This window comes from Fusarium keratoplasticum, chromosome 1 (assembly GCF_025433545.1).
Source record: "Fusarium keratoplasticum isolate Fu6.1 chromosome 1, whole genome shotgun sequence".
Taxonomy (NCBI): Eukaryota; Fungi; Ascomycota; class Sordariomycetes; order Hypocreales; family Nectriaceae; genus Fusarium; species Fusarium keratoplasticum.
In genome coordinates this window covers 5,294,670-5,312,690 of record NC_070529.1, presented here as the reverse complement: position 1 = coordinate 5,312,690, position 18,021 = coordinate 5,294,670, and the positions used below count along the sequence as shown (strand labels likewise).

General features: G+C 52.0%; 7 protein-coding genes across 7 annotated transcripts; 6 read left to right on the top strand and 1 right to left on the bottom strand.

Annotated features, from left to right (window-relative positions):
- Nucleotides 1–1,253: 1,253 nt before the first annotated feature.
- NCS57_00158100 (uncharacterized protein) lies at nucleotides 1,254–2,489 on the top strand (the record flags this gene model as incomplete). Its single annotated transcript, XM_053051641.1, has 4 exons — nucleotides 1,254–1,316; nucleotides 1,371–1,435; nucleotides 1,546–1,675; nucleotides 1,734–2,489. The coding sequence occupies 4 exons, from the start codon at nucleotides 1,254–1,256 to the stop codon at nucleotides 2,487–2,489; spliced, it is 1,014 nt and encodes a 337-aa protein (XP_052920156.1).
- Nucleotides 2,490–3,151: 662 nt separating this feature from the next.
- NCS57_00158000 (uncharacterized protein) lies at nucleotides 3,152–3,658 on the top strand (the record flags this gene model as incomplete). Its single annotated transcript, XM_053051640.1, has 1 exon — nucleotides 3,152–3,658. One exon carries the CDS (start codon nucleotides 3,152–3,154, stop codon nucleotides 3,656–3,658), a length of 507 nt encoding a protein of 168 aa, XP_052920155.1.
- Nucleotides 3,659–4,511: 853 nt separating this feature from the next.
- On the top strand, nucleotides 4,512–7,125 carry NCS57_00157900 (uncharacterized protein; the record flags this gene model as incomplete). The annotated part of the gene is made up of 2 exons (XM_053051639.1): nucleotides 4,512–5,021; nucleotides 5,074–7,125. 2 exons carry the CDS (start codon nucleotides 4,512–4,514, stop codon nucleotides 7,123–7,125), a joined length of 2,562 nt encoding a protein of 853 aa, XP_052920154.1.
- Nucleotides 7,126–7,654: 529 nt separating this feature from the next.
- NCS57_00157800 (uncharacterized protein) lies at nucleotides 7,655–8,500 on the bottom strand (the record flags this gene model as incomplete). Its single annotated transcript, XM_053051638.1, has 1 exon — nucleotides 7,655–8,500. One exon carries the CDS (start codon nucleotides 8,498–8,500, stop codon nucleotides 7,655–7,657), a length of 846 nt encoding a protein of 281 aa, XP_052920153.1.
- Nucleotides 8,501–9,086: 586 nt separating this feature from the next.
- NCS57_00157700 (ABM domain-containing protein) lies at nucleotides 9,087–9,623 on the top strand (the record flags this gene model as incomplete). The annotated part of the gene is made up of 1 exon (XM_053051637.1): nucleotides 9,087–9,623. One exon carries the CDS (start codon nucleotides 9,087–9,089, stop codon nucleotides 9,621–9,623), a length of 537 nt encoding a protein of 178 aa, XP_052920152.1.
- Nucleotides 9,624–11,216: 1,593 nt separating this feature from the next.
- Nucleotides 11,217–13,127, top strand: NCS57_00157600 (Zn(2)-C6 fungal-type domain-containing protein; the record flags this gene model as incomplete). The annotated part of the gene is made up of 1 exon (XM_053051636.1): nucleotides 11,217–13,127. The coding sequence occupies one exon, from the start codon at nucleotides 11,217–11,219 to the stop codon at nucleotides 13,125–13,127; it is 1,911 nt and encodes a 636-aa protein (XP_052920151.1).
- A 3,433-nt stretch (nucleotides 13,128–16,560) lies between these two features.
- Nucleotides 16,561–17,863, top strand: NCS57_00157500 (uncharacterized protein; the record flags this gene model as incomplete). The annotated part of the gene is made up of 2 exons (XM_053051635.1): nucleotides 16,561–16,869; nucleotides 16,925–17,863. 2 exons carry the CDS (start codon nucleotides 16,561–16,563, stop codon nucleotides 17,861–17,863), a joined length of 1,248 nt encoding a protein of 415 aa, XP_052920150.1.
- Between the last annotated feature and the right edge of the window lie 158 nt (nucleotides 17,864–18,021).

Here is an 18,021-nt window from a genome sequence, read left to right as displayed (position 1 = left end):
TCGAGTTGAGAGTGTAGTTAAACGAAAGTGAACTCCTTGACTTTGGGCCTACAGGCTGTCTTCTTGACGTGCACCTCTCGCTTGTACCCGTTGATAACAACATCTGCCATGGATAGTAAGGCAGCGTCTTGTATTTAGAACCCAGGCTTCTGCTGCAATGTAAAGCGAACTCGTTTCCTGAGGTTGGATCTTAATTCTTCTCACTGTTTTCATATTCATTTGGTATGCTCGTCTTGTCTTCCGTATTCATTGGCCAGCGCTCCCGTCTTCTCGCCTTCCAATAACCCCCATTGAAGCTGAAAAGTGCTGGGCCGTTGCCTGGTGCGCTTGAGATGATATTTCAAAAGATAAAAAACTGCCATAGATCTGTCGACGGCTGTCGGTCGTAATCAGGCCTCAAGGGGCACTTGGTGCCGTTGGCAGGCCGTCTGGTCTCTCATTATTGACGCGAAAAGGTAAGAAGGGACCAGCAACACTCTACCGGAGTGTCCAGTGAAGATTGGATCTTACCAATCCGGGCTCTGAACACCCTCTCTTGCTTCTTACGGGCATTCATCACGGAGGATTCAGTACCGACAAGTCTCATCTGGTGAGGAAATGATGTGCAGAGAGACGGGATAATGAACTTTATAGGAACGGCAAGACTTTCCATGAATTCAGGCCAAGTAGATTCAAGCTTTTCATCAAAAGCTTCAACAAAAGCCAAATTGTCAATCCGGTTTCTGCATGACAACTCCCAAAGTTTCTCCAACTGCGCCTCGGAAATGCATTTTGAGTTTCGTGTAAGTGATGATAGCAGTTGGTTCACCTTCTCGGTGAAGCTCAAGATATTCGGAACTCGGTAATGACGATACGCGTATTGTGGTGTTATCTCGAATCTCCCCACTCCAGCGTCACCTGCGCTGAAGCGAGCAATGACGCTATCTACAGGGGCTGGCTGTAGGCGACCCACCCCCTGTTCACCGGGTAGGCCGCCAACGACGGTAAACATCCATGGATTTTCTAGGGTTCGCATTGTCGTCGGGTCTTTGGATTCGACAACCACACACCAAAAAAGACGAGGCCGCCTGTCCCGATCTTCGCCTCCTACATCTAACCGCTAAACCGACCACCTATTAATTCTTAATCGACTCTGCTCTATCGCGACCAACTCGCTCCTCCCCCCGCGACCGGGCCGAGACTACATGCGACATCGTTCGACCGCCTGAAACCTATCCGCCATCTCGTCATCCGCCCAGCGCAGCGCCGCCGCAATGACCAGGCCTCGCCGGCACTCCGGCGCGAGCGAGGAAAGCTCGGGGACCGCCCGGGAGCAGGTAGGCGAGCCGGAGAGCAGACAAAGTATGCGGCACGGCTGACCGTGATTAAAGGAGCTGGGGAGCATGTATGATTATTTGGCCAAGATCATATTGCTTGGGCCCAGTGGAACGGGAAAGTGCGTCATCCTCAAAGATAACCGGTGAACGAAGCAGCCATCGCAGATATGGTGACCGACGGCATGCTGTGTGTGCGAAACTTTGGCTGATCAGTTGCGCGGATTTACAGATCATGTTTATTACATCGCTTCGTCAAGAATGAGTGGAGGGTCCTATCGTCGCAAACTATCGGTGTCGAGTTTGCGACCAAGATCATCAAAGTTGGTACCGGATCGCGGCGAAAACGAATCAAGCTCCAGGTGCGCTCACCGCAACCACGATTACACAACTCGACACAAAAGACTGACTGGATATTAGCTTTGGGATACCGCCGGCACCGAACGATTCCGATCCGTTTCTCGCTCATACTATCGAGGCGCCGCGGGCGCTATCCTCGTCTACGACTTAACCTCGCATGCTTCGTTCCGCGGCCTACAACCCTTTATCAACGATGCCCGAGCCCTCGCGTCCCCGAACCTCAGCGTCCTGCTTGTGGGAAACAAGCTCGATCTCACCGATCCGCTTATCGATACTAGTCTCCCGCCACCTACACCGACAAGCTTCACTTCGAACTCGACCATAACCCCCGGCGCTGGTGGGAGCTCCTACACGAGCACAGCCACGGGTAGAGATCGTGGTGCATCCATCAGCGCCGGCACTCAGCAAAGAGCTACTGTTGCCCCCGAGGGCAGGGAGGTTACACGGGCTGAGGCTAGCCGATGGGCCAGCACGGCGGGGATATCAGTGGTGACGGAAGCGAGCGCCTTCAACGGCGAGGGCGTCGACGAGATCTTTGGCAGATTGGCGAGGATGATCCTGACAAAGATCGAACTTGGAGAGATCGACCCCGACGACCCAGCCAGCGGGATCCAATACGGCGACAGCGGCGGCTGGAATACTGCCAGCGACGGAGGCAGCATTAAGAGCTCCATGACGGGAGCCACAGTGGACGATGGTCTTAGTGGGCTCAGGAGGAGACGCAAGGGTAAGAGCCGGACGCAGAACTGGGGCCTGAGGGAGTGGGAGGAGGTTTTTACGCTGAGCAACCGGCGTAGAGGCGGCGGCTGCTGTTGATGAATGGGTTTCTTCTTCTTCTTCTTTTCCTGCTCGGAGCTCATGGGTTCATGGATACGTCACTTTTGAAACGGGGTTGCATGATTAGGCCGGCAGTGTTTGGGAATATTGTTTCTTCTTGTGTGTCAAAGCATTCGTTCGTTTGGCGTCGGGCATAGACCGAGCAAGCAGCTTTTCTGCCAAGGGTGTTTGAGTTCAAGGTTGATCCGAGGCTTCATCGGCCTGGTTGTCGATGAGGTACCCGGAGGGTCTAATTCGGTACATAGGTAGCTACGATAATCATGTTGAAATCATGAGGTTTCTGGGCCTGCGGCTGGTTTGAGATGTATCCTGATGTTGCAAGGGAGGTCTTGTGCTTGCGTGGGTTCCAGGCACGGCGAGGTCAAACTTCTCTGTCGAACCTTGTCGCGCTTCTTTGAAGCCATGCCGTTGACTCATTTCTGCTCTTATGCTTGGCCGAGTTTATGGCACAGCCGCTGTTGAAAAACTTAAACACTGACGAGCATATAACGGTCAATATCTGGCGACCAAGATGCCTCCATTTCTCTCTCACCAAACAACACTTCAAAAGGAAGCTCATCAGTTAACCCAGACCACTTCAACAAATCCCCGAATAAACACTTCACCCCAGTTAGTTCTTTCAACTCTTACCGTCTCCAACAATGAACACAACAGAAGTGACTATAATGACAATTACTACAACAACAACGACTCCACCAGTCCCCCCAAGCCCAGAGGAACAGAGGGGATACTACTACGGCCTGCTTTCTCGGCCAAGGCTCGTCGCCCGGTCCAGCACAACTCCTTGGGTACGCAAATGCGATAGAGAATCAACTCTTGGCAAGTCAATCGGGCTCGTCGGAAGAGATCACCCAATGATTGATCTATGGATCGACTTTACCAGCACTCTCCGGCAGAACATTAGCGCAATACTCCGAGGCATCGACTGGACGGCCCTCGAATTGCTCCGTATCGGATACGACAGAGCTTACTGGACTAGAGAGGAGTTTGAGCAGCCTGTTACGCTCATGATCACGGTCAGGAAGGATTCGACGTCTTGGGCGCATGCATATGCAGTTGTTATGGCATGTCGCGCTGTTATTGTGGAGTGTGGTATACACGATGTCCATGTCGAGGTAAAGCAGCCTTGGGATGCTCAAATTGTCTGATCGGATTATCACAGCTATGGATGGACTGCCCCAAGTAGGCAGACAGATTACAAATATCTCTGGATGCCCACCGTGGAAGACTTGAAGCTGCTTGGTTGGTATGGTACCAAGTAGCAATTTGCATAACTAAATGCAACTAATAAATTTGGACGGACTTTTCAAGTTCAAACTTGGTTTGTTTCTACTAAATCATTATTGATCTTAGAGATGTGGTTTGGTTGTTTGGCGGACCTATCCATTTCGTCTCTTCAGAGTGCAGGCGGCGCAACTGAAACGGCTCATGATGCGAATGAATACCAGTTGCAGTCCGAATTGGAGTACATAATGCATATTTCAACTCTATTTAGCCGCTCGATTGCATACGCCTAGGCACATGGTCAAGGCCAAGTGGAATCACTAACCGCAGTGGGCAGAGTTTATGGAGCTTCCTGGGCTTGACGGGACGTCGGATACACGGCGCGGCGATGCGGGAGAGCTCCATATATGCATCATGGAGGGCAAGGATTCCAGCTGTAGCAAGTAATTGAGATGGAGGAATGTCAGCTAGCCAAGAGGCCCATTGACAGGTTGTACCAGCCACTGAGGAGATTCATTGGATGTCTTTTTAGTTGATGTCTTACGAGGATTGTCCGTCACGGCTCGTCTCCAGCAAACAACCCCTCCTTCCTTCCTTCGTCGCACATGCCGGCTAAAACGCAAGAGGCATCAATCATCGGATCACAAGTTGGATCATCGTATTTTAACTTGGTCCTTTAATAGCTCACCTCGACTCTTCATCCGTTCACCTTTATTTCTTTTCCTTCTCACCTCCTACGTATCCTATCATCCTCTGTGATACAATCGCTCCTCCATCATGGGTCCCCGCACAGTTACTCCGATTGACCAGAACTGGCAGTTCAAGCAGGCGAATGACGACGATGCCTCTTACTTATCCGTCGCCCAGTTCCCGACAAATGTTCATCTAGACCTTCTGCACCACGGCAAGATCCCTGATCCTTTTATTGGCAAGAATGAGAATGAGGTTCAATGGATTGGCGAGACCGACTGGGTCTACAGGACTACTTTTGCAAGCCCTAAAGTCGCCGATGGCGCGAGGGCAGTTCTGGCCTTTGATGGTCTCGACACTTTTGCTACCGTGAAGCTGAACGGCACCAAGATTCTGGAGACGGACAATATGTTTACTTCGGATCGTGTAGATGTCACCGAGACCCTCAAGAGTGATGGCGAGAACGAGCTTGTTATCACGTTTGACAGCGCCTACCTAAAAGGCTGGGACTTGGTGGATGAACATCCGGAGCACAAGTACCGTTGCTGGAATGGCGACTTTTCGAGACTGCCTGTCAGAAAAGCGCAATACCACTGGGTAAGTTGCAAACAGCTCACAATGCTTCGCACTCCCTAACATAAGATACTAGGGCTGGGATTGGGGCCCTGCCTTGCTCACTTGTGGTCCATGGAAGCCCATTAATCTGGAAGTTTACGAATCTCGTATCTACGACCTGTACGCTCAGGTTGAAGTTGAGGAGTCGCTCAAGACTGCCACAGTTGTTGTCCATGCAGAAGTCGAGGGGAAGGCATCGCAGGCTCAGTTTGTTGTAACCCTCGATGGAAAAGAGGTTGCATCAACAACCACCGATGTTCAGGACAAGAAGGTGTCGACGACATTCCACATTCAAGATCCTGCCCTCTGGTATCCTATCAGATACGGAAAGCAGCCCCTATACACTATCCAGGCTATGCTGCTTGAAAACAAGACCGAGATTGACACTACCACCAAGAAAATCGGTCTTCGCAAAGTTGAGCTCGTCCAACACGAACTCGAAGGGCAGTCTGGCACCAGCTTCTTCTTCCGAGTCAACAATATTCCCGTCTTTTGCGGTGGAAGCAACTGGATTCCTGCTGACAACTTCCTCCCTCGCATTTCCAAGAAGAGATACTATGACTGGGTCAACCTTGTGGCAGAGAGCAACCAGTTCATGATCCGCGTCTGGGGCGGAGGCATCTTCGAGTCAGACTTCTTTTATGATGCATGCGACGAAGCCGGCATTCTCGTCTGGCAGGACTTTCTATTTGGATGCGGAAACTATCCCTGCTGGTCTGAGCTGCGCAAGTCGATTGACCGTGAAGCCCGAGAGAACATCAAGCGGCTGCGCCATCACCCTTCCATTGTCATCTGGGCTGGCAACAACGAGGATTATCAAATTGCAGAGTCAGAAAAGCTCACATACAACCCCGAAGACAAGGATCCTGAGAGCTGGCTGAAGACCGACTTCCCGGCTCGTTACATCTACGAAAAGATCCTTCCAGAGGCCTGCAGCGAGGTTAACCCTGGTTCCATATATCACTTTGGTAGCCCTTACGGTGGACATGACACTACTGATCCTACCGTTGGAGATATCCACCAATGGAATATCTGGCACGGCGCTCAGAGAAGATATCAGGATTTCGACAAGCTCGTTGGTCGATTTGTGTCCGAGTTTGGCATGGAAGCTTTCCCAAACATCAAGACTATCGATTCCTACCTTCCCAAGGGCAAAAAAGACCCCGAGAGATTCTACAGCTCGTCCACTATTGACTTTCACAACAAGGCCGACGGCCAAATCCGCCGCCTAGTCATTTACCTGGCTGAGAACTTCCGCTACACCCAGGAGCCGCTTGAATACTACGTCTACTGCACTCAGCTAATGCAAGCAGAGTGTCTCGCATCGGCATATCGACTCTGGAAGCGCCAGTGGCAGGGTCCCAACAAAGAGTATTGCAGCGGCGCCCTGGTCTGGCAAATCAATGACTGCTGGCCTGTGACATCTTGGAGCATTTGCGACTATTACCTGCGACCAAAGCACGCGTACTACACCATCAAGCGCGAGATGGCCCCAGTGACGATCGGCATGACGCGTACTGAGCATCAACACCCCAGGAGCAAGCACACGCGGGTGGATATTGATACCAAGATCCAAGTTGAGATCTGGGGCAGCAACCTCGAGCTTGAAGATGTGACGGCAGACTGCGTCGTCAAGGCCTGGGATATCGAGACTGGAAAGGAGACTTACTCCAAGACTGTGTCTCCATCCTTTATACTCCCGAGCAACCGCTCAACCGAGATTGCAACTCTGGAGGTGCCAGTTGAAACACCGAACGCTGGCCTCGAAGCCCGTACTGTTGTGGCTTCATACCTCTACCAGGATGGCAAACAAATCGCACGCTATGTGAACTGGCCAGAGCCACACAAGTATTCGCCGCTTCAGAAGCCCAAGAACCTCCGGGTTGAGCTCGTTGGCGGAGCCAGCGCCGTAGAGGTAAGTGCCGAGGTGCCAGTCAAGGGACTTGCACTGGAGTGCGAGGATGATGGAGTCCGGTTTGCCGACAACTTGGTGGATCTTGTCCCAGGCGAGATTGTGCGCATCGGAGTAAAGGGGGCGGTGGAGGCGACTGTCATCACCACGCAGTATTTGGGGCTGCACTACTAATACTTGGTCTAATGCGATAGCTACCTGTTCTATGGGGTCATGACTCACGAAATTGACTGCGAGAGTTAAACATAGCGTGTCGAAGAATATGCCTGATCTAATTGTGCCCCTCCCGTAGTGATGTTGCACTTGGTTGGAGACTAGATTCAGGAGAATTGATCTATAACACTGCTTCTTTGTTCAAGAAAGAGTGCGCCGCTTTCAGAATAACCAAGTAATACTATAACTTCTTGAGAACAACAGAATTGGATACAAAATGGCTAGTGTTTGGCTCAGGACGGAACGGTATCAAAGTTGGCGAGTCTCGAGATAGGGGTACACGATGCAATCTTGGTAAAGCCTAGCGACAAGAAGAACCAACCAAGAGACCTCAAGTTTATGAATTCATTCACATCACCATGAGATGGTTGATAAGATATGAACTCGAAATTGGTACTATTCGGTGGTAGTCTCACTATCAAGCCCAAACACTCATGACACCAACATGTCCCGCTCGCTGTTCACAAACACTGCAACGCTACAAATCCCCTTAAGCCTCTGGAAGCTCATCGCGGGTAATAACCCAGAGCTTCTTGGAAAACGGTCCCTTTGAAGTCCAAGTGATGTGCATCCCAGAAGTCAAACCAATAGCATCTCCAGCCTTGAAACTGTGCTTGGCACCGGTTGCCGTCTCGACGACATCCACTTCTCCCTCGAGGAGCAGGATGGTCTCATCACCTAGAACACCAGTGTATGGGGTCCTGAGCGTGCCGTCCTCGCCAACGTCGGATCCCGCGATGCCCTTGCCCGAGCGCCAGACACCGCTCAGCATGGTGCCAGTGGAACCACCGCTCTTGATAAAGTACAGCTCTCCGGCCACTAGATCTCCCTCCTTGGGCTCCTTGAAGTGGTAGTCTGTCCACTCGGCGGGGTTATCGCTGACGTGGTTGATCTGGAGGGAAGTTGGCGGGTTAGGGGTAGCTTTGGTGCCGTTCCAGATGCACCAGTACTTCTTGAAGAAGGGCGCGTCAATCTCCCACTGAACCTCAAGCCCCTTAGGAGAGCTGACGACGGTACCGGGTCCGATGTGGTGCTTCTCGCCAGTAGAGACGACAGTGAGAGTAGCAGATCCGTCGATGACACAGGCCAACTCGTCTCCCAGGGGTGACGAGTAGATGAGCTTGTGGGAACCGTCAGAGCTCGCCCCTGGAGAGGTAGGACCAGTTCTCCAGAAACCAGACGACAAGTTTCCAGAGGTGCCAAAGGCTCGAGCGATTGTCACTTCGCCGTGGACTTGCTTGCCTAGCTTGGGCTCTTCCCACTCAAAGGGGGTCCATTTACTGGCGGGGGGGACTTGCTTGCCGCCGTGGACGATGTGAGTAGTGGGTTGGGCCATTATGTTGAAGTTGTAGTGTTTGGAAAAGAATTGAGGTTTTGTTAAGTTTTACTTGAAGAAGAATTAGAGTTCAAGTGTTATTGTGTTGTTTGGTGAAGATTGCAATCCATCAAGAAACTCCATGATATTATATACTTCATCCCCAACACCGTCGCGAGCTTGTCACCACCCACTCAGACCTCTTCTCTTTCCCGACGACGACGTTCGTCGCAAAATGAAGCCTTATGGCGATGATATCCCAAAGCCGTCTTAATAAGTAAGAAACCCCTATTGGTCAGATTCCCGACGAGCCTCACGTCGGAAAGAATGGCTGTTGAGTTCGACCCCGCTTCCCCAGATTTTTGGAGTAGACCAATGATGAGGAGCGGTTTGTCGATTACTTGCCTATCACGACGGCAATAATTTCCTGGTTGGTGTTTATTCACAAGAGGAGCTGTAGCAAGAGTACACAGTAGAGTCTTGATAAGGGATGTAGTAGACGTATATAAGAGAGACATATGTTGTAGTTACTCTCTCTTCAACACTCCTCTCACCTCTAACTCAACACTCATCTATACTCTACTCGAGCAACATCACCACTTTCAAAATGCCCATCTACCTTAGCATGCAACGCGTCCGCTTCTCAAGCCCAGACGCTTACGAAAAGTTCAAAGTCCTCTTCGCCGACACACGCCGCCACCTCATGACGCTGCCCGGGTTCCTGCACCTCACCTGGTGGGAGCACCCGGACGACAGGAGCTGGTACAACGAGTGCAGCTTCTGGACGAGCCGAGGAGCCCTGTACGACTGGCACAAGAACACGTACCACAAGTACTGCAAGACGTGGGCTGCCAACGGCGCAATCATGGAGGATATCATTACAAATTTTGAGCTCGTCGGAACTCGGCTCTTGCGAGTCTGCCCTGTCTGCAACCATACGCAAGATAAGAAATACAACCTTGCGGAGGAGCAGGCTGTTCTGCATGAGCAGTGCCCCGAATGCGGGTTCCACTTCCCCGTCCTCGAGGAGACCCCTTCAAGCTTTGCTGTCTTTAAGGACGTGCCGGGGTTAACAGGGACTGAGAAGTCTAGTGGGGTCAAGGTTGAAGGAAAGGAGGGGGAGGAACACAAGGAAAAGCTGTGATGCATGCGGAGTTGGTGAGATGGAAGTCAGGGCGTTGTGGAACTGTAGATGTATGAATGAGAACTACATTTGAACAAACTATCATATACATAAAGTGACTTAAAAAATCCCTCCCAGTGCATTGAAAAAAAAAGTCATTATTGTGCTTTTTCCGACTTTATGAAATGAGCTGGGTCTGGCGTCTCATACCTCTGTGAATAGTTGCCATGATGTTCTCTGAGACTGACCACCTGTGCCTGAGACTCTCGGTGTGAAACAAAACCCCGAAATCAGCAACACCGATCATCTTAGCTCATTTAGAAATGCCAACACGTGCTCCAACCTACTAACGTTGACATAGAAAAGACAGTAGTATCTTTTAGGGAGGTAACCCAGCTGTCGGAAACCTCGCGTGCCGGAAAACTGACCAATAGCGTGACGAGGGGTATTGGGATAATTGATATCCGGAGTGATAGCTCACACGCAACGTTAGTAGATCTCCCACGCAGATAGGCAGAAATTACCCATATTGGGATATTTAAATTATCCAAAAGGGGTTGCTTTTGGGAATCACTTGGATCGTCTCTCGGTGTAATTGTCGCAATGATAAGATAGGGGGATCCTTCAATGCTGGTCTTTGACAACATCGTCAATCAACCACAGGAGGCTGATAATAGGCTTCAACTTCAACTACCGCTTTGCATATTGACACAGTTACATGACCAGCACTTCACAAGGCTGATCCGGGAGCCCGGAAACTTTAAGGGGCGTCTTCCGTTGCAGTAGCATTCAACGGACTCGAGAGCTGTGATGAATCAGTTATCAGCACCCAGAGCTAGACCATGATCGCCTTGACGAAGCCTCGATCACCCTTGGAATGGCGTGATGTTGCGTATTGCGGGGTGATTAGAGTTCATTAGCCCCAGAACATGGCGATAACCAAGGCGAATCATGGTTCATCCCCGCCGCAACCTGGATGAGACGGGAAAAGCCTCGCCGCTGGCAGTTGCTCGGCAGTTTGTTATCTTCACCGAGGCCATGTTGACCATTCAGATCCCTCCCCTGAACCCCAGATTCTTGACCTCACCTCACCGTAGATCCCACGCATCCTGGCGCCCGTTGTTCTGGACCCCTACCTCTCCAATCTCCCCGCTGACCATGTAAGCTGGAATATACACGTGCATGGAGCTTCCCGTCCCTCTTCGCTTAAGATCATGGCTTCTCTGGTAACCCTTGTGATGAGGTTGCGTGACCAGCGTCCTTGCTCAGCAGCACCCTGCATCTGCAATTCTTCACTCTCCGCGTCCTGATATTCATACCTCCTTGAAGTACCCCATCATGCACGATCGCAGCACTCCAAAGGCAACTCCTCCTCCGCGGCGAGGACGAGGGGCTGCCAGATCACGACTGGGCTGTGTCACCTGCAAAGGACGCCATGTTCGATGTGATGAGGCGTATCCTGTATGCAGTCACTGCTCTCGACTTCAGCTTGAATGCCGTTATCTACGGCGGCCACGAGGGAATCACAATGTAGGAAGGACACCGACTGCGGACTTACAGCCAAGACCACAAAGGAAGCTTCTGCCATTACCAAGCTCCTCGGTTCCTCCCCCCATGCCGATGGATAGCCCCTCTCCGATGACCTCTTCGAATACCAACAACGAGGATCAAGGTCCGTTCACCCTCACCGAAGACCACATGGCACAATTCATGTCTTTGCCTTGGTTGGACGACTCGATGGCCGTGTTTGGACACGGAGTTCGTGAAGTTCCTGATCTTGGCACGACCTGGACTGGGGAATTTGGAGGTTTCTTGGAACCTACAACTTCAGCGTCTCTCGACGGCGAAAGTCAGGAAAGGCTGAGTTCGTTGCCTTGTATCGAGTTGGAACACGGTCCTGGAAACCTCCCGACGCCAATCCCGTCAACTATCAGAACCTTGCCTCACTCCCATTCTGATGCCGAACCAACGACGGATCCCCCTGTGCTGTCGAAAGAGGTCCTTACGAGAACCGATCAAAAATACCATGGCAACTCTCGGCAGAACACAAAGAATGTCTCTCAGGACTATCCTTCAAGCCAAAGCTCGGATGACCTGGCCATGTTCGGGAACATCATGCAACCCCCGGCTGCAATGTTGATGGGTGGCATCAGGCGATGGCGATACCTCCAGAGATATCTTCTTGGCCTGGGCTCAAAGAATAATGCTGTCATGAATGCTCTCCTGTGCCTTGAAGAGGTATTGGCTCGTGATGACTCCGACGCCTGTGACCAAGCTTCAGATTCAGACGACAGCGCCAACCGAATCGCTGAGCGTTATGAGGCAGCTAAGAGACAGGTTATCGATCAAGCCTCAGGGAAGCATCATCTTGGGGAACAAGGAATGAACGAACTCCTCGCAGCCGTCTTCCTGTTGGCTTGGATTCAGGTCATACGTGACCGGGGCACCGAGCGAAGCGACTCCACGTTTCCTTGTGACCAAGCCGACATCATCATCAGTAGCGGCTGCAACTGGAACTGGTACTCTCGACAGCTGCTCTCCTGGTTCAATTCGCTTGATAGCAAGGCCACACATCTTGGGGGGTCTCCGCTCCTTTCGGCCAAGGCTCTCAACATCGTCTCCCGCTATCCTATCCAGATCGTCAGCTGCAACTATGAGGAGTCCAAAGAAAGGCAAAATTCCCTTGGAGGCCAAGAGGATTTCCAAACCATGTCAGCCGGGTCTGTGACAGACGTCTCGGAGCACGGAGATAGCGCAACAGTGGTCCCCGCTTTGACAACGGTTGATGTCAAGGAGATTGTGCTCCGTGCCATTCTCCAGCCGGCCGCAGAGTGGTACCTACAGACACAGGCCTACTTCCGGCACATAGGATCTCTTGATAAGCATCATCGTTCAAGGTTTACACCAGACGACGAGCTTGAAGTTGCGCTGGTGGGCAAGCAGTTCCAGGCCGAACTATGGGATCTCTGGGCCCAACGGCCATCCGCCATATCGCTTACTGCTGATGATCTCGCAAAGACTGTGGCGCCAGACATGGCAACTCGCCTTGAAGAGATCTTCAGCGTGTACCTCGCCAGTTTTTGGATTCTCTTTGTTTATCTTCATCGCGTAAGCTGGTGGCATCTGGCTCATACCTCAACAGTGGAGGGAGCATTAAACGAGACGTGGGAGTTCATGCAACGGTCATACGGCGAGCGAGATGATTGTGGCCAGTACAAGACTGTTCACCCTGCCCTCATGTGGCCCGTCTTTGTATTTGGTGCTGAATGTCCAGACGAATCAAGAAGACAATGGGCTATTGCGCAGCTCAGAGGCCTGGCAAAGCCCAGGCCAGTGTTGGAGGTAGAAAATGGGGAACTCGATACGCTTCCGGCATTCCGGATGAGCCGCGGGGCGACCAAAAATGCGAAGAGGGCGGCGCTGCTGCTCGAATCTCTAATTGAGAAGCAAGGGGAGATTCGTGGCCGAGTTGATGATAGGGATCTTGCTACGGAGATGTTTGGGTGCCATTTCTCGATAGTATAGTTACCCATAGCTGAGATACGTGGCAACTCGAGTAGCTTTCATGTCATGTACAGTCTCAAATCTGCGTCCAGGGCCTATACTGCAAGGAAACGAGCCATGATCTGTCTATCCATGCGGTATTCAGGGGCGTGATGTTGTTTGAGCCTGGTTCATTGTGTAATCGAGGGAAGTGGTGTCGTGTCTTTTGTGGGCATGCCTAGTCCGGACTTTCGACCCGGATTTGTGCTGTCAATCCGCTGATCGCTGCAGGAAGTTCCCTTGATGCTCATCAAAGGAGAATGAAAGATGACAGACAGTATTTTGTCATTTCCGAACAGAATCAACGACTGTTGATGATTGCTGTAGGGAAGCGAGGAGTGGAGAGGAGACAGGCAGGAGGATGAGCTGCGTTCCCTTAGTGTACGGAAACCATGCCCAAAAGATGGCTGTAGAAGACACCGATCAACTGATGTGCATCGTCTAGAAGGCTTCGAAACATCATCTTCTTGCGCAACAAGCCTGCACACTTGTTGATGCTGGTAGCACATCAGCAGGGGCCGTACCCCTCCGATTATTTGTGAGCCGAGGCATGCATCCCAATACCCCTACTGTTCCTGAAGCCATGGAACCTTTGTCTCTTTCGCGTCAATTTCGAGGATGGCGTAGGTTGCAATGGCGGTTTTTCGGCATTGACAAAGAGAGCGACCTTATCGCGACATCGCTATCATGCTCAAATGCGGTGCCAGTATAGGAAGGAGCTAGGAATTTCCAATGTTGCAAGGACTTTTGCAGCCCGGGATTCTAGGCTTGACTCTTGCAACGGCGATTGAAGCTAGTGGCTGGTCTGGGGATGGTCGTTGACGAGAAAGAAGGCAAGGGTCTTCGGAGCATCGCGAGCTAGGCTGTCTCGTTGTTGATCATGCCCGTTTCAAGATATGTCTTGATTCCCTGGTCATGATCCAGGCTGTCACCTCCCTGGCTGCATCTAGGGTGAGTTCATCTCCCCACAGTCAAAGCTCGTCGAGTTGACAGACTGCCTGCCGTTCATTGCAGATCGTCCAACCGACAATCAATCCTTGCAGTAGATTGCATCAGCCACCTATCCACAGAGCTGGGGATGACTTTATTGTCCAAGTCATCCAAGATCAGCTAGATGAACAGTCAACTCCAGCCCATGACACTGTCAAGGCTCTCTCGGATGAGACAGGCAGCGATCCCGCTACGGAGATTCTTAGGATTCGAGCGGGCCGAGGCAACTTTGCGGCGTAGTTTCGGGAGACTGCCGGGCCAAGCGAAGGTCGAAGGATGGAGAGAGCGGAAGCAAGGGGTGGAGGATGACAACCAATGACGGACTTGAGCACAATATTGTGGATGGCCAAGACAGGAGGACGGCCCAACCTTTGAGATCTCCTGACCAAGACAACGCAAAAGGTCTCTGATGGATGGTTGTGTGTTGTCGTGGGAGCTGCCTATTCTTCCGAGGATGGCTTCAAAGGCGGGGGTGGAGCCTTGTTTGATGTTGATGCAAGGCCTGGGCCTGATAAGCCAAGGCGACGGTGCAAAGGAAAATGTCAAACGACAAGCAATCCCCTGTGAACTTTTGTAACATCTGTACGTAGGATGTTGATAGCGATTGCATGAACCATCCTTGCAAAAGACGTGGCGTGTTGAAAGAAACAGGGATGAAGGAGCAAAGTTGGCCGCCACGGATCGGTGAAGAGTGAGAAGGAGGGGGCGGGAGACGGAAAGCGGAAGGAAACCACGGTCCACTGAAAGCTTAGGGGAGTCTGCCCTTGATTTTAGTGGACATCCACTATAATTTGCTTGATTCTCGCTGAGTCTTGTCTTGAACGGCCCGCTGAATCGTGGTTTCCATTGAAGACAGGACCTGAGGTCTGGGCGTCAGTGAGGATCGATCCTGCCTCATCCTGGCACCTTGGCGGGCGATCTCCTCCACTTCTTTCCGTCCCATCTCCAACTCTCATCTCCACTTTTCCCTTCCGCCAACATCTTCATCTCAACACCACGACCACGATCGCAACAGGCTCAAGGAGCCAGGATGTCAAGTCCTAGACGCCAGGTGCGTGTAGGATGTACGTGCTGTAGGATCAGGAACCTATGGTAGCACCGAAATTAGCTGCGATTGGCTAAAGGTTATCCTCGGCCAACGTCTCCTCTTGATATCACGCCGCCCTCGACACCTGGCAAGGCTTCTTGGCCAAGATCAACTCTCATCAGCTTGGCCTCATCCGCAAGCCAAGACGGATATACAAATATCTCCGTCCTTGGCAACACCCGAGGAGGCCTGCCGTGGTATTGATGCGCACCAACACGGCTCAAAGACCCTAAACAGGAAGTTGACTTGGCCATCGACCTTGGTTATGTGGCCCGGGGCTAAGGTGCATGGTCCTTCTCGGCCGGCTCTTGGCCCTGGTAGGGCTAATCAATCCAGGGGTTTCCCGTACCGGTCTTGAAGGTGCTCAACTTGCAGAGAGAAACTACCCGGTTCGGCAGACCTTTGGGCGCTTGGCTATAAGCCTCCTAGTGACAACCACAACAACAACCTTCGGTTTATGCATCATTTACGGACCGATCCTTGACTCCGAGTGGCCATGTTCCTGTTCACACCTCCCAATCAACGGCTCTAAGACATCCGCCTTCCCTTCCGAGCCATGTCTAGCAACTAGTTCTCTACACCAAGTCACTGCCGTGACGGGAACTTCACAACTGGAACAACACCGGTCATGTGGCTATTCTAGCCTCTACTTGTTCACTCATGTCGATCTTGAACAGGTCAGGGGAGTTTTCGATATGACTAGGCTACTAGGGCATATCACCTTCGCCGGGTCCGCCAACAGTGCTTCATCCTGTCACCCTCACTTTACGGCTTGCCGATGTCTCTCAATTCATTCCATCAATCGGTCGATTCACACCCTTCCAGGGTGTTATATCCAGCCCCAGTTTTGAGATCCTGGCTACATTATCAGGGTATCGTCATGGTAGAGGCCAATACATCCTTTTGAGCCTCTGACGTTTGGCCGCAGGCCTGATGTTTGCATTTCAAGAACTTTTGAGCTCCTGCCATCGCGAAGGACCTCTGGTGCTTCACTTCGTCACATCTCTCCTTCCTCTTTGCGATTGGTACTGTCGACTACAGTGCGATGACAGCGTCAAAGACATCTCCTCTTCTCCGGAAGAGGAAGTTGACGACAATCTTCCCCTCTATCATGCAGCTGAGGAAACTCCATGTCTGAGAATGATTGCAGGATGACCATGGGTCTACCCTTTGACAGCGTGGGTAGAAGAACCATGATGCCATAGACGGACATGGGAGCATCATTTCAACGACTATATAAGATGGCATGCCTCCTATCCAACAGACGTGTCTTCTCATCCTCACACACTTCAGCATCAGCAACCCCTTCTCTGCCCCTTTCTCTCAAACATCTTTGCAATGGTCAACTTCAAGAACCTCGCTATCGCTGCGACTACCCTCTTCGGGCTCGCCCTGGGTGCTCCCGTGGCACAGGGTGAGAGCGGCAAGGTCGTTCCAGGCAGCTACATCGTCACTCTCAAGCCTGATGCTAAGGCTTCAGAGCTCACTAGCCACCTCAAGTGGGTCGATGATGTTCACAAGCGCAGCCTCACCAAGCGTGATACCGACAACGGCGTCGAGAGGACCTACGATGGCAAGTATGGCTTCAAGGGCTATGCTGGCACCTTCGATAAGGCGACCATCCAGGAAATCAAGGACAACCCCCTTGTGAGAAGGCCCCATCTTTACTGCTTTGACCAAATGACACTAATACACCTGACAGGTTGAACTTGTTGAACAAGATCGTGTCTGGACCCTCGACTGGATCACGGAAGAGCAGGAGGAGGCTCATGTGCAGAAGAGGGCCTTGACCACGCAGTCGAGTGCCACCTGGGGCCTTGGAACTGTCTCGCACCGTTCTCGAGGCTCTACCAGCTACATCTACGACACCAATGCTGGTCAAGGCACTTATGCCTATGTTGTTGACACGGGCATTCGAGCTACCCACAGCGAGTTTGAGGGTCGTGCTACTGCGGCTTGGACTGCCTTCAGCGGCGACAACGCTGACACCTTTGGACACGGCACTCATGTTGCCGGCACGATCGCCGGAAAGACATACGGCGTTGCCAAGAAGGCCAACATTATTGCTGCCAAGGTCTTCCAGGGGCAGTCGTCGACCACTGCGATTATCCTGTCTGGTTTTAACTGGGCTGTCAATGATATCATCAGCAAGGGGCGCACCACCAAGTCAGTCATCAACATGTCCCTGGGTGGTGGGTACTCGGCTACTTTCAACAACGCTGTCGAGTCTGCCTCCAGCTCTGGTGTCCTCTCCGTCATCGCTGCCGGAAACGAGGCGCAGAATGCCGCTAACACCTCCCCTGCCTCGGCTCCTAGCGCTGTGACCGTCGGTGCCATCGACAGCAACTGGGCCATCGCCAGCTACTCCAACTACGGCAGCGTCCTCGACATCTTTGGCCCCGGCAGCAGCGTTCTCTCTGCGTGGTACACGAGCGACTCGGCCACCAACACCATCAGCGGAACCTCGATGGCTACTCCCCACATCGTCGGCCTTGCTTTGTATGGCATCTCGGTTGAAGGTGTGTCTGGAGTTAGTGGCGTCACAAACTGGCTCAAGACAACGGCCACCTCTGGCAAGATCACGGGCAGCCTCCGCAGCTCCCCTAACCTCATCGGCAACAATGGCAACTCGCTTCAGTAAATTCCCGCACAACACGTGAGGGATGAGGGTCAACTCGTAAGCGATATGCGGGGGAAGGGGGATGAGAGACGGAGGAGGAAGAGAAGAGACAGATGAGTAAGCAGGACGCCAGGATGAATAAGGAGGACACTCTTTTGTTGGATCTGTCTATACCGAGT